Source organism: Rutilus rutilus (genome assembly GCF_951802725.1).
Source record: "Rutilus rutilus genome assembly, chromosome: 11".
Classification (NCBI taxonomy): Eukaryota; Metazoa; Chordata; class Actinopteri; order Cypriniformes; family Leuciscidae; genus Rutilus; species Rutilus rutilus.
Window position 1 is genome coordinate 32,561,355 of NC_140216.1, and position 15,789 is coordinate 32,577,143.

Below are 15,789 nucleotides of genomic sequence, written 5' to 3' on the forward strand. Positions count from 1 at the left end.
ATTGCTAAACCATCCGATCACTGACCTACATGATGCCATCTGTGTCCAGTAAGCAGCCAGGTGATTGGCTAGTCCTCCACGTATAATCCTCGTTGTATCCATATATGTCTTTGGAAAATAACACGGTTCTCAATATTATTATTAATGTTACTTCTGTCACTCCTAATACTTATTATTAACTACTCTTTAAGATGACTTTGCTGTATAGATCAACACTCATTCATCTGACGTAACTGTTTCTCCTAATATGAACAATAAAAAAAGATAAACACATTTTATTTGGAATAGTCATATTATTGTCCAATGCAATTTGGATAAAAATTCCAATTTGCTGTTTGACTTTTCTATTAGATTTTTTAAGAGCTTGGAAAATGTCTTTTGCATGCACATATTTTAAATTATTTCCATACTCGTTTTGCTCCCCTCTGAAAGAAAAAAAAAAGTCCTGATTTGTTGTAATTGCAGTTCTCAGATAAAATTGTAACATATTTCATACGGCGTTTAGGTTAGAACTTGTGTGGGTATTTACAAAGATGAACATTTTAGGGATTAGCAATTGGGATATAATATTTATAGTGCTGTATTCAGAACATAAAACACTTGTTTTTAAAAAAAAGTGCTGTTTTTATCTATAGTGCTTAACAATGTTTTTGTAATAAGAACATATTCGCATTAAAATTATCTTGAAGAATTTGGGTTTTTTTGTTAATGAAAAGGTTTTATCGTGTCAGTCTGTGCATTAGAGGATCCGATTCATTCAGAAACAAATGAGTGATTGAATCATTCACTCAGCTGATTTGTTCAAAACACTGATATTTCAGGAACGAATGAACTAACAATTACATGTTGCTCAGAGACTCTACGGTTGTTTCTGCTTTGACTTTGTTTGGAACTATTTATACGACTAGTAGGCTTAGTATATTATCAGTAATGCATTACAATTACAAGTGTCTGAGAATCTGTGGATTTGTTGTCCATGCAGTGTTTGGTGGATGTGGGGCAACTGGAGCCTATACACTCACCTAAAGGATAATTAGGAACACCTGTTCAATTTCTCATTAATGCAATTATCTAATCAACCAATCACATGGCAGTTGCTTCAATGCATTTAGGGGTGTGGTCCTGGTCGAGACAATCTCCTGAACTCCAAACTGAATGTCAGAATGGGAAAGAAAGGTGATTTAAGCAATTTTGAGCGTGGCATGGTTGTTGGTGCCAGACGGGCCGGTCTGAGTATTTCACAATCTGCTCAGTTACTGGGATTTTCACGCACAACCATTTCTAGGGTTTACAAAGAATGGTGTGAAAAGGGAAAAACATCCAGTATGCGGCAGTCCTGTGGGCGAAAATGCCTTGTTGATGCTAGAGGTCAGAGGAGAATGGGCCGACTGATTCAAGCTGATAGAAGAGCAACGTTGACTGAAATAACCACTCGTTTCAACCGAGGTATGCAGCAAAGCATTTGTGAAGCCACAACACAACCTTGAGGCGGAATGGCTACAACAGCAGAAGACCCCACCGGGTACCACTCATCTCCACTACAAATAGGAAAAAGAGGCTACAATTTGCACGAGCTCACCAAAATTGGACAGTTGAAGACTGGAAAAATGTTGCCTGGTCTGATGAGTCTCGATTTCTGTTGAGACATTCAGATGGTAGAGTCAGAATTTGGCGTAAACAGAATGAGAACATGGATCCATCATGCCTTGTTACCACTGTGCAGGCTGGTGGTGGTGGTGTAATGGTGTGGGAGATGTTTTCTTGGCACACTTTAGACCCCTTAGTGCCAATTGGGCATCGTTTAAATGAGCATTGTTTCTGACCATGTCCATCCCTTTATGACCACCATGTACCCATCCTCTGATGGCTACTTCCAGCAGGATAATGCACCATGTCACGAAGCTCGAATCATTTCAAATTGGTTTCTTGAACATGACAATGAGTTCACTGTACTAAAATGGCCCCCACAGTCACCAGATCTCAACCCAATAGAGCATCTTTGGGATGTGGTGGAACGGGAGCTTCGTGCCCTGGATGTGCATCCCACAAATCTCCATCAACTGCAAGATGCTATCCTATCAATATGGGCCAACATTTCTAAAGAATGCTTTCAGCACCTTGTTGAATCAATGCCACGAAGAATTAAGGCAGTTCTGAAGGCGAAAGGGGGTCAAACACAGTATTAGTATGGTGTTCCTAATAATCCTTTAGGTGAGTGTATATGCACGGGTGTTCTAGTTTGTCAAGCAATGAGACCTCAATATGGCTAGGTAATTGAGTTTAATATGGTGGCATTCAATTAACTAGATTTAATGTGGTTGAAAAGGTTTCAGTAAACTTTGGGCCGCAAGCTTAGGCCATCAATCACTTTACCAAGTTCACGTTTACTAGGGTTTGGCGTTCTCCTGCAGGGAACGTGTGTTGAAATGAATTGATTTAGCCTGAACAAATAGTTAAATGTTTATTTTAGTAGGCATGTTACTTGTTACTTTAAGGCATCATAAGCACAAACAGACAACACAAAGGTTTTGGTTTGTTAGTCTTTGCATGCATGCTGAAACAGATGAAATTGGAGATTTGTTTAGATAATTGTATAGAATAGAAAAAGTTTCTATTGACAAAAAATACTTTTCTTTCAGCACACTAACATAGCAGCCCTAGCCTACAGCATAACAGTAGTCTACCTAATGCCCTGCATACTACATCAATCCAAATATTACTGTATAGGCTTAGCTAATATCTGCCCACCAATAATAAAGCCTTCAAGTAATGCTCTCTACTTCAAAAATATTAGTCATGAAGATTGTAGAAACAAATACAAAAGTGTGATAATGTGTGGTTAGTTCAGTCTGCATTACATACAACATCTATAGTACCATAACAGTGTTTACACATCAGTCATACTGTTAGTAATTATTAAATGTAAGGGACAAATTGTCATTACTGTTTATGAATTGTGAAAGCTTATCTAATGAAAAGTCAAGTGTCAACATATTGTACTGACATTTAAACATTTGAAAAAAGAACATTCATCACAATAATGTTTGTAAATTAAATACTGTATAATCACACAAAAAAACATTCTGGAGTTCTGTTTTTTTACTAAACTCCTTAACATCCCTTTTTTTAATGAAACAAGTTAAAAGGGGTATTGAAACTATTTTCATAAGGATTTGATGAACACAATATGGTCTCCTTTAAGATGAAATGTATAATATCTGATCGTACCCTTGAATCGTGCAATGAAAACACTTCAAATACAAAAATCCTACAAATAATATTTGTGAAATAAGTTACAAACAGAATATTTACTGACCTATACTTCAGCATTACATATAACGACATTTGATTGTTCATTTGAATAAACACTTAAACGTATATAATGATGATCTGAGATTATTGGCAGTATTTTCAGATTTCAAAGCACAGTACCATTTGAAGCTAGAATTCCTACACAATAATGTCCATCTAATACAGCTAAAACACACCGTTGAGGTAAAGTGAGAGTGAAACCCACAGAAACAAGTGACAACAGCATCAGTCATAATAAATATGTTTCCCTTCATGTTACTTTGGCTTCCAAAAGGTTAACTAATGGAAAGCTCAAGTATAATGTGCACATACCTATACGAAAAACTGAAGGTGAATGTAACATTTCAAAATGTCAAAAGCTGCAGTGTCTAATGCCGTTCAACAGATCCCTGGACTTCACGTTCTTCTTATGATGATTGCATTAAAAATACAAAGAACAGCATTCTTCCCTGGAGTTTTAGATTAAAATGCACTTTGGGTTTTGGCAGCAAGGCAAGACAGACAGGAAGTGTAAGTCGAGACTCGAGAGAGAGAAACATGAGAAAGAGTAAACAAAGGAGATGCGGAGTAGAAGACAAGAACGATACAAGGAGCAATACATTGTTACAGAAAGAGGTGAGTTTAAGAAAGAAACAGAGAAAAGTGAGAGAATTATAAAAGGAAAGATCCATAAAGCATGCATACAGTGATGTCACGTTGGGTTCAACCGGTTCGGGCCACCTAAAGGAGAAGAGAAATTCTGTCTATTATACTTGCAAAAATATGCACAAATGACATGATGAACAAAATAAAGTCATGATCATTTGCATGAAAGCAACTTTTGTATTTGGATTATCTGAAATGCGGTTTTCACCTGGGAAATACTGATGCCGGTCAGTTTCTCGATGGTTTCAGGCAGTTTGGTCATGATGTCGAGCACTTCACCTGTCAGCTTGGCCGCGCCAATCTCTGCACCTCCGCTGGAAACCATGGTGACTTTATTGGCAGCTGACAGAGGCTTACTGATTTCCTCGGCCATCTAATGGATAGAAAAAACACAATTCGCCATCAATACGCAACGTCAGCTCAAACTGCTTTCTGCTCGATGTGGATTTGTAGTCCTTGCAGGATGAGGTAACACTTTATTTCGATGGTCCACTTTAGACATACTAGCTATGACTTACGCACTTGGTATGTTTGGTTCAATTAAAACGAAACCCTGGTGCGATTGCTCTGTTAGTGCGGTTCATTTGAATAAGTGTGAACGCTGCCATCTGAACCCTAGTGTGCATCAAACAAGTGGACCGAGACCGCTGATAAGATGGGTCTCGATCCATTTCCTGAAATACTAATGCAACAAGGACCAAAGACATGCAAACGAACCAAAAACAGGACATGATGTCACAAGATGCGACCCTAAAAAGGACAGAATGCTCAAGAATACCTGTTTTTTTTCTGGTCATAGTCGAGATGTTGCCCATCACAGTTCGGTACAGGCGTCAGAACCGCGTCTCCTCGCAGCAGATCTTCATTTGTGTGTGTGACAGAGGGATTCCTGTCGCTGTTTTGACTCCTTTACACATTTTATAAGCTCTTCACGAGTTCTCAGCTGGTCAAAACACCATCATATGTAGGCTACGCACATACAGCGAGCGCATTTAGCCCAGAACACAGCATTGTTTTGAATGTTCGGTAAGTCCCGTCTCAAAATATACATCATAGAAGCTGACCAATCAGGTTGTGAACGTATCCCTATGCCTTTAGTTTTGGCATCTTTAGGTTCAGTGTTAAAATGCCAATGTGAACGCTAAGCAGACTAGAACTAAATGGGTTTTGGAAAATGGGTCCAGACCAAACTAACCAAGCGAACCGAACTACAAGTGTGAACACACCCTAACTTTGCAACTAAATGCCAACTAATTCTACTAACCCGAACCCGAACATCTAACCCGAACAGTTAACTTTGCATAATGTAGATGCAAAGTTACTTATAGTTAGTAGAATATCTAAAGTGGACCATCAAAATAAAGTGTAACCCAGGATGATTCCCTTTCTTGCAGTAAATGCTATATATTTCTGTGTATTGCATTTGCATACACACTAAAAATGTAATTCCCTCTACAACACCCTCTCACCAGTGGCAGTTTCTCCAGCAGCATGTCCACCATAGCTCCTTCTTTGTATTGCTGGAAGGCCTCAGCCTTCTTCGCCATCTGCTCGGCCTCGGCACGACCTTTAGCCTCCACGGCGTACGCTTCGGCCTCTCCTCTCACCTGATCAGAGCAAGTGTGTGAGCTAACATATCTTAATTTACAAACACAAAAAGTTTTGTTTTAAATATAGGGTCTTATTATTAGAGATGGCGGATCACTTACTTTGATGGATTCGGCCTCAGCTTCTGCCTCCATGATTAGCTGAAGACTGGTGGAGAGCATAAAAAGGCCAGATGATGTCAGAGAGAGAACACTTTACAGTCATAACTTACACATTCAATATATTTACCTATATTAACCTAACTTATTAACTAATTAAAAACTACTGTTATTAATATATGCGGTTTTAATGCTTGTGAAGTGTCCCTTTTATGCTATTTTAAAGGTTCCTAATTTTGAAGGTCTCCTACAATAGGTTTACATGCATCCAAGGTTAAGAAACACTCACATTTTCTCAAAATATACATTGCAATATCTCCTCTTTTCTGACACTGTCTGAAATGGATCGATAAAGGATTCAGTCTAAATCCCTCCTTTCCGCGAGCTACTCTGCTCTGATTGGTCAGATGGCCCAGTCTGTTATGATTGATCTACTGCTAACAGCACATCTGAATTACAGCTCTGAGGGCTTCTTCAGCACTTATATATACAGTGATACAAACAGTAACAATGGTGTAATTTTACCATATGAACTCAAGTCCTCATCTGTTGGAAGCACATGCAAAGTTGAGCATCTTCTCAACATTTCAACAGCACAAACCAAACTTTTCCAGGTCTCAGCTAAATCTACAGTGTTTGAAACCAGGCCAAAGTAGATGATATTCGCAAGCAATCAATGGAGAACATAAGCAAGCATTACGTAAATTTGTTACAAACCTGCACTGAAATTGACGTTTCAGGCAGTTCAGACTTGATTATTTCTTTTAGGAGACAATATTTGTCATGTTCTTTGACCTTTGGAAATGTGCAGACCTTTTTCATTTACAAACAGCTATAATACACACTACATGTAAGGTAAAATCTGAACAAGCATAGTAGGGGCACTTCTATGCTAAAATAGTCTTTTTGCTATTTTGTATGACACTAGTGCAGAAATTACACACTAGTACACACAAAAGTAATTGGTAAATGTTTGTGGAAATTGACCTTCACTTAATATATGTTAAAGGGGTCATCGGATGCAAAATTCACTTGTATATTAGCCTGGGTTTCCCCATGCTGCCTTGCGTGCAGCGCGATTTTATTCACGCTGCTAGGCAGCCTGGACACCATGGACCAGATTTTCCCCTCAAAAAGGGAACCAATCACAGAACGAGGAGGGAGCAGCAAGACGATGACGACGTCTATGCGACACACCGAAGCAGTTTGTTTATACCTATGGATCCAACATGGCATTAGACGCGAAGTTACCTTTCGATGCAGCCTTAGAAAGTGTTCTAAGTAGTTTAGAACGCAAGTTTATTTCGTCTTCTTCCTCGTCGAATTTCTGTCGCTCTACATACGTCATCTGGTATAATTGAAACGATTGGCTATGAGCTACGTACAGGCGCATTTGATAGACATTCGTAGCACCCAATAAACGGCTCTGGGCATTCGTAAACCACGCCTCAAATACGAGAAAATGAACATGTGGTTCCCAGACCACGTCTCAATGAGACGAGGTCTGACGTTAGCCAGGCTACTTGTATATGGTGTTTGCATATAAATGTGTCTTTGCAGTGTGTGGACACAACCCCCATATAATGAAACAAATCCATTCACTCCTTTTTTTAATCCTCAAAAAGTCTAAACACTCTCAGTAATCAAGCAGTTTGGATTTTCTGAGCAATATGATGTCATATTGCTCATGCTCCGCCCACGACCACTGACGGACTGTCCCGTATTAGCATATTTATGCCATGTATATTTAAGCCATCTGTATACGGTCCGACAAAGCAGCACTTTACGTGTCTTGTGTCGACACCCCCCATGGAAGAGAGGGGTGGGGTGAGCAGTTGCTCATTATCATTTAAAGAGACATGCACCGAAACGGGTCGCTGTTTTTGAGGAGGTAAAAAGGGTGTTGTTTTACGCAACCATTGAGGAATTTTAACCAAAGTATGTTACAAACTTTACATGAAGACCCTAAAGAATCATACCAACTTGTGGAAAATGGGCATCCAATGACCCCTTTAAAACAAACAGATATCTGAACTGAAGGCACATCCAGCTCACCGCTCGGCATGTGCCAGTTTCTCCAGCCGGTATCGCTCGGCATCGGCTGGTTTCATGACTTTGGCCTCCAGCTCTTTCTCCTTGCGTGTGATCTCCTGTTCCTGAAGCATGATTTGTTGCGAGCGCTCCACCACTTGCACCTGCATCTTCTGCTCCTCGATCTGCTGCTTCGTCTTCGCCACCTAATGCGACAATTACACAGCAGGATGAAGATTACCTAGACCTAGAAATAGATAACAACTCCAGCATTTTATTTTTAAGTCGCCAGCCACCACCAGCATTTTTGATCATATTCACAAACTTTCATGGCACCTAGAACATTTTCTCCTATGAATATGTAAACAGTCAACATATAAAAAGAAAGAACAGAGCTTCTGCTTTCAAACAACAAAATAAAAATTTTAGTCTAGCTTCATTCACACTCGAATGTGATTAAATTTCATAAAAAACAACGTTTCGAACAAAAAGCTGAGAAATTTGCGTTTTTGTCAAAGACTTTGTCTGGATTCAGAATGATTATCAAAACGTAGATCGAGTCCATCAACTCCCCCAAAGCTTCACCGTCCTCGTCCTGGGTTCAACATTTTCACCTGTAACGTTAGGCAGTTTTGATTTTTATGCTGTTGAATGATTGGTGATCATGTTAGCTTACTTGTGCGTAAACAACTTTATCTGCTCCTTCTTGTTTATGCAGATCTTTTACATCTCTTGTTTTTGGATCCAGAGATGCTGTACTATTTCAGAAGATCCGTAACAGCGCCCCCTACCGTCTAACAGTGCACGGATCGCCGGAAAAACTTGTCAATGGCGGGAAAGAGTTAACAAGAACCCCAAAGATGCATTGAAGCACAAGAAAGTCTTTCACATCGTTGATGGTTACCAAAATGTTTGGTTGTAGTTTTTTTTACCTGGAGCTGATAGGCCATCTCAGACTCAGCTTTTTTGGTGAAGACCTCAATGTCGTAGACAGCCTTCTTTAGCTCGTAGTCTCTCTGCGCCTTAGCCATCTCGATCTCATTCAAGTACTGAGCAGATATCTTCTCCTGCATAGCATGGGCCTCCTACAGAGAGCAAGAGAGCAAATGAGAGAGGCGTAACATGAGAACATTTTAACAGAAATCCTCAGTGATATTTAGAAAGTAGGCTGTATTTGAAATAAAGTTCAGGAAAGGTTCACCCTGATCACTGCATCTCTTTTGTTCTTGGCTTCCCCAATACGTGCATCCTTCTGCACTTGTGCTGTACGGGCTTTTCCCAAAGAGTGCAGGTAATCCTGAAAGAAAAGGGCTTGATTCACCACTCACACAGTATCATTTTTACAGTTTTAAAGCATTTAAACAGACTAACAGACCTGGTCATCGTGAACATCCTTGAGTGTGTAGCTGACCACACTGATGCCCATGTTGACAAGGTCGGATGAAGCCACCTTGAACACCTGTTCGGAGAACTTCTTGCGGTCTTTGTAGATCTCCTAAAGAACAAACACACAACCCACTTACTTAGTTCTTTACTTGTATGTCATCATGCTAAATGAAATCAAGGTTTCACTAAGCTGAGGACTGAAAGTGCAGATTTTGAATACTAGGGGCCAGGTTTACAAAATAGGGACAGTTTTTTTGTGTGTGTCCCTTTAAATGCAAATGAGCTGCTGAGGGGGCGTGTTCACGTTCAAGGGGGCGGGGTTTATGTACATTCTAGGGTTAGTGATGTAGATGATAAGCTCATTGTAGTCCCTACCAGCCATTTGTTATAGTCCTTAAAAATAGATTTCTGTAAAATAAAATATCTCCCTTTGCTTTGAACTTTGAGCTTCGTAACTTTGCAGATGTTGTTTATGCACAAACATTACACACTAACTAAAGTTAGAAAAGTCAAATCATAATCAACCACCCCTTTAAGACATTCTTTTGTTGGGTGTTAAATAATGGCGCAAACCTTAGTAAAACACATTGCAAGATTCATTTAAATACTCTCCCTCCCATAAATGATGTGTCTGAATGGGAAACTCCTACAAAAGCATCAGCAAAACAAATATCCAATGCCTTTTTCATTGCTAATTTCTCGCTGTTTCTTTAGTAAATCCTGTTTTTTTTTTTTATCACCAAAAGAGGGTTTGCCCTGGTGCAAGCTGTTAGTAAGTCTGGCCCTATATCTAGTTTTACTGTTTGTAATGTTGCAGAGTGCCATACATTTGCAAGGTGAGAACTATTTGTGCACTTTATCTATTTACCTCCACGGTCAGGTGAGCAATGATGGCTCTCTGGTGGCCCTCCAGTGTTTCCAAGGCAATGTGAGCAATCTCACCCTCCGACTTTCCCATGAACATCTGGCACGCTGCAGCCAACATCTGCTTATTCTGGCCCTGAATCTTCATCTGTAGGAGAGACACATTATCTGTTTAGCCACATAATCAACAAGAATGACTTTCTACAGAAAAGTTATTAAAGACGGATGAAGCCTTTTATCATTTGTGACAAAAACAGGTTCTGATTTCCAAAACCCATATGAAATGATGTTTATAGCTTATTAGAGAGTGTGTGTTAACCTGTGCAATTCCAGTGACAGAGATGGGCACTCCATGACGTGTGTAGACTTTATCACTCTTTACATTTAGCGTCAGAGTGTTCAGAGAGATCCTGTGATGGAAGAGAGAGAAAAAGCTAAGATTTGTTTATGCAAAACCACACACACACACATATACTGTACATATACAGTTACACACAAAAACACACAGAGTGAATAATACCTTTGAATCTGCTGAACGCATGGGACAACAAACACTCTCCCACCAGATATCATGAGCGGTGGAGAGCGGCAGAAACCTGAGGAGTCCAATAACACATGAGAACATGTTTTCATGATTTCTACTGATAATATATCTCTATATAAACACATTCCTGTGATGTTTAGTCTTACCCGACACCACCATTGCCTCATTGGGACCGCAAGTGTAAAACATTTCCACACTATGGGAAAACAGCAGAATGCGGGTAAAATATTCTGGAAATATTCAAAGGAAAAAGTATTCTGAAAATTGGATTCATTCCCTAATATCTCACACATACTTTATAACAACAACTGTATTATTATGCTCTTAGTAATTTACACTTTAGTAAAGGAGTATTTATTTTTTGTAATTGCAACATTCTATGACACACTATATGCATAAACATAACAATAAATCAGTTCTGTTGTACTTATGCAAAACAAATTCCTGCAGTAATACAGGTGTTTAAGAAAGTGCTGTGGTATTTTTTTCTGCCATGTAGCCTAGTGTTTTATAGGAAAACAAAAATACATCAAATACATATTTTTTTTACCCACATAGGGACCATTTGTATTTTATCATAGGGAACAGTATGTGTGAGATCATTTGGATCCATGATTCATTAGAATTATACATATATTTTAGTAGGCTAACGTTACATGGCATACATTAACCGCCAAAAGTGAAAACAACTCATTTAAATATAGGTCAAATTAGACCCGCAAAAACCACAAACAGAGCACTTAAAAAACAACTCTATTAAACTCTTAAACAACAACTCTATTTAACTCTTAAATATTTAACGAATTATATGTACTTATAGCGTACAATAACGCACACAATAGCCTATCTTGCAATCTGCATAAACCTGGCCATGCATTAGGTTATCGATCGACTCATGCGATTTTGCTTCTCGGAAATGGTGGGCTTGGCTTGGTTGCTTATTAAATAAACGTCTGCAGAGCATTTATAATACCATAGCATTACATATAAATTAATAGCTTATTAAAGGGTGCTATGCGTGACAGATAGTAAAATACGAACATCTCGTTATTTATCACAATTTAGCGCAATATATATATAGTGTTTATTCACAATATATATATAGTGCCTATATATATTATTATTATTTTATTTTGTGTGTTTGAATTATGGTATATTTTTTTAAATATTGAATATGATCCCGGTTGCGGTGGACTAGGAGTGCCTTAATAATCATATTAGTATAATCACATTAGTGTAACAGTTTTAAATCCAAATAAATATAGCCTTATCTTACCTATTACACCAACACTAAACTGTATTTTCCAGCTAGACTGAAAGTAAAAACAACAACTGCGCCTATAATCGCGCAATATTTTATTGGGCGGCAGAAGGGATATTAATCCAGTGTTTACATCCAGCACGTCACGACAGCGTTATAAGCTCTCGGAACAGACTGCATATAGAAAACAGGAAAATAATTATCAGGAAAAACTCTTACCGTTGGGTGAATGGTTAGTAAATATTAATCGAGTTGATAATAGCACGATATTGGGTTATTTTCTAAATGGTGTAAAATAAAGACGCAGTAATCCAGCAGGCTGTAACTAGCATCAGTGTATGATAGTGATGATGATGATGATGACGATGGCGCCCCTCCCGGATCCCAGTCACACAGACTTACTGGCGCCATCTCACGGTGAGACTTAATTAGAGCCGTTCTTCGAATAGTGTGGCCTAGACTAAATGAATAATTTGAAAATTATGTTATCGATGCAGTTTGCCCCAGCGTATCGGAAGGAACATATGAGCATTGAATTATTAAAATAAGTGGTTTTCAGTTTTCACACGGAACGCGTTTTTGAATAGGCCTATCATCAAACCTCCTGCTGTTGTAGGCCTAACGTTACCCCACCTGCTGCTTTTCCATTGTTTATCCTTTGCGCTCGCAGCTTCTAAAGTTCAACTTAAAAACAAAAAAACTTAAAAAAACAGGCACATCGTCTTTCAGTTTAAACTTATCCTATTGAAAATCCTGTGACACAATGGCAAGGTACATTTTGAATTTATTTATTTAAAGCTATCATTTACTCACACTGCCTTTCTGTTTTGCAGCTGCTAGTTGTGAACAGTCTTGTCATACAGAGGTGTTCTGCCGAATACAATTTTGTATCTGATATTCAATTAAGTTATTCATACTTTTTTCAATTTAACTCTTCATTAGACCGATGCAGGGGAAGAGCAAGAGGCAGAAAATGAACTAATACAAAAAGCAGTCTTTTTTGTGTAACTCGTATAGCTCTGAGTCTAACTGCATATAAACAGAAACATACGCGTTCTTTTAACAAAAAATTATGGGAATTTTCTGCTTCGTAAAAGTGCCTTGAAGTCCTTGAAGGTAAGGATACCACAGAGACCTCTTCATCTTAAGATTGTGGATATGATGCAGTTATTATTTTCATCTGTTACAGTTCAGCATTGCGCATGAAGCATGTTATTCTTTCCACAACATAAGGTTATGACCAGCATTGGAAAAACATGACAAGAATCATTCTCTCCAGTGATAAAATTCTCTCCAGTGTGAATTCTCTTGTGACTTTTAGGCTTCCTTGTTGCGTGAAACTGTTTCCACACTGAAAGGCTTGAAAGGATTTTTTCCCACCGGTTCTGCTTTGGTCCTTCCTCCATCAGGTGTCGCCCCGTTCTGCCAAGCCCCCGCCACGATGTCACCTCGGCCCTCCAGGCCTACAATTCTGTAAATTCTCATGTGATGCCTAAGATTTCCTTGTCGCGTGAAACTCTTTCTGCACTGAGAGAGTAGAAAAGCTTCTCTCCAGTGTGAATTCTCATGTGACGTTTAAGCTTTTCTTTTACTCCGAAACACTTTTCACACTGAGGACAGCTGAAAGGCTTCTCTCCAGTGTGAATTCTCATGTGACGTTTAAGATTTTCTTTTGCTCTAAAAATCTTTTCGCATTGAGGGCAGGTGAAATGTTTCTGATGGTCATCCTGGGCGAACCACCGACCGACGGCGGTGGAACAGGACGAGGTGGAGACCCAAGCGAAACTGTGAGGACGACATTGTAGGCCTGGAGGGCCGAGGTGACATCGTGGCGGGGGCTTGGCAGAACGGGGCGACACCTGATGGAGGAAGGACCAAAGCAGAACCGGTGGGAAGGAGGAACTCTGTGGAGCCGAAGGGGTGGAGGCTAAGGCACAGCCAGAGGTCTGGAAGTCCGTGGCGAAACGAGGATAATGAGTGACCAAGGTGGAGCCGGAGGGACAAGGGAGCCCGGTGGAGCCTGAGGGAGAGCAGAGCCCAGTGGAGCCTGAGTGATGGCGGACCACGGTGTACCTGAGGAGCACAGACCAAAGGACTCTATCCACTTCATAGAGTCGTGCTGGTGGTGAAGGAGCTGCAAGGCGGAGCCAAAGAGCTTGCAGGAGTCATCAGCGAGGGCGGAGACAAGGAGCTGCGAGGCACCTGCAGGACAGACCAAGTCCAGGGGACTGAACGGAGCCAGCATAGAATACAGGAATAATGTGAGTGGGATATCCAGAATCATAGCTAGCTTAACCAGGAGGAGAGAGTTCGAGGGTGCGTGAGAGAGTGGGAGTTTGCTCCTCTGTAAAATTATTGAGCCAGCCAGTGATCCTCATCTGGCCCTGGGCAGGGGCGGAGCGGGGGGGGTGGCTAATTGGGCTGAAGCCCCGAATGTTTTGTCAAAAGCCCCGAATCTTTTAGGTTTTTTAAAATAACTTCAACTTTGTTACCTTTCCTCTCAGTCTTTCTGACTGGAGCGGCAAAAAATGAAACAAAAGCTCTATTACCGTGCGTGGTGGCAGACGGTAATGCATCGCGCATCACTCAGCTTGTTTGCCAACTGCCAATTAAAACTAACGAAGAAGAATATAAATCTTCTTCTTCGTTGTTGTCATCAGGGGCTGGCGGGCTGTTGTATGTTTCACCAGCGTCGTGGCGGGCTTACTGGCTAACCGGCTGAAGTTAATATGGCCATAACAAAGTTTTTTATACGGAACACTAACAGTAAACCTCACCAGCCGGCGAGAGATTCAGAAGCAGTAGTCAAACAAATAAAGTACCGTAACAATAATATAATGGTCATGTTGTTAATCATACTGTGCTATTTCCCAAAGAAATATGATTTTAGTAAATGGTCTTCTGTTGGCCTGATATTCGATTCAGAGTATTGAAGAGCACATTTACTTGGCACTGCAGCATTTTCTGTTTGCTAGTAGAGCAGCCTAAATTATTATGGCATGGATTCTGATGTAGCAAATTTGTCAGCTAAGCACAAACTAAACAGAACTGAACTCTTAAGATTAGTAATGATGTTTACACCAAATTCCAATTTTACCTATGTAGGCTAACTTAAAGGTGGGGTATGTGATTCTCTTTTTTGGCCATTTTTTCAAAATCACTTGAAATCCTATTCCTAACCCACTTACAGCCACTGAGTTAGAAGCACTGAAATGAAAATTAAGCAATTTAATCATCTGTGGAACGGGCAGGACTCGAAAAACTCCAGCCAATCATTTCCAAGACCACCTAGAATCATTGGACAGTAAGTGCGTCAATCAAACGGTCGTACCATACCCCCCTCCCCATCCATGTCCATGTTCTTCTAATGGGTGGAGTCAAAGGAAAGAAGGTAGGACCATTTGAGTTGTGTATTTTCAAAATCTGCCGGCCGTTTTGCAAATCACATACCCCACCTTTAAAAATAGTCAGATAATGGTTGCCTCTTTTTAGTTGCCAGGGGTGAAAATGAGTCATCCTTAACAATTTTGGTGTTTTGGATTCACTACAGCTGGAGAACAATTAAATACAAAATAGGTTGTAGGCTCTACTGGGTCAACTATCATCATTTTCCCAGATAGTGTATAGATTTTGAGGCATTCTATTATCTCAAACAGCCTGAAAACCAGTGCATTTAGTTGACGTAAATGGGGGAAAAAATCTCCCCGGGGGAGTATGCCCCTGGACACCCCTAGGTTTAGGCTAAGCCCCGAATGTTTACATCGTCTGGCTCCGCCCCTGGCCCTGGGTTAAACTGTTTGAACGGCACTGTGTCCGTGATGGACAGAGCGATATGCACTATGGATATGGCAACTGGATATGGCTCTGACTCCGTGGTTGGAGGGGGCTCAGGCTCTGGTTCTGTGGCGGCCTCAGGCATCATCATCAGGTCTGTGGCGGAGGTTTTCTCTTGCTGTCCGGGACTCTCCCGGCTGGGACAACAAGCCCTATCTGGAGTGGACAAGGAGATGGCTGCTTGAAATGTGTTGAAAGTCCCGGGG

General features: G+C 40.2%; 1 protein-coding gene across 2 annotated transcripts; it reads right to left on the minus strand.

Moving 5' to 3' along the window:
• Positions 1-2,474: 2,474 nt before the first annotated feature.
• Positions 2,475-12,116, minus strand: flot1a (flotillin 1a). 2 transcript variants are annotated; one of them, XM_084424167.1, is made up of 13 exons: positions 11,969-12,116; positions 10,635-10,718; positions 10,465-10,540; positions 10,264-10,354; positions 9,949-10,092; positions 9,070-9,189; positions 8,896-8,991; positions 8,627-8,779; positions 7,719-7,900; positions 5,667-5,712; positions 5,427-5,564; positions 4,166-4,330; positions 2,475-4,032 (listed from the first exon to the last, which is right to left on the minus strand). In XM_084424167.1, the coding sequence occupies exons 2-13, from the start codon at positions 10,675-10,677 to the stop codon at positions 4,015-4,017; spliced, it is 1,272 nt and encodes a 423-aa protein (XP_084280293.1). In that variant the 5' UTR covers positions 10,678-10,718; positions 11,969-12,116; the 3' UTR covers positions 2,475-4,014. The 2 variants fall into 2 exon arrangements, with proteins under 2 accessions (XP_084280293.1, XP_084280292.1); XM_084424166.1 differs by having other exon boundaries at positions 10,635-10,684; positions 11,969-12,110.
• Between the last annotated feature and the right edge of the window lie 3,673 nt (positions 12,117-15,789).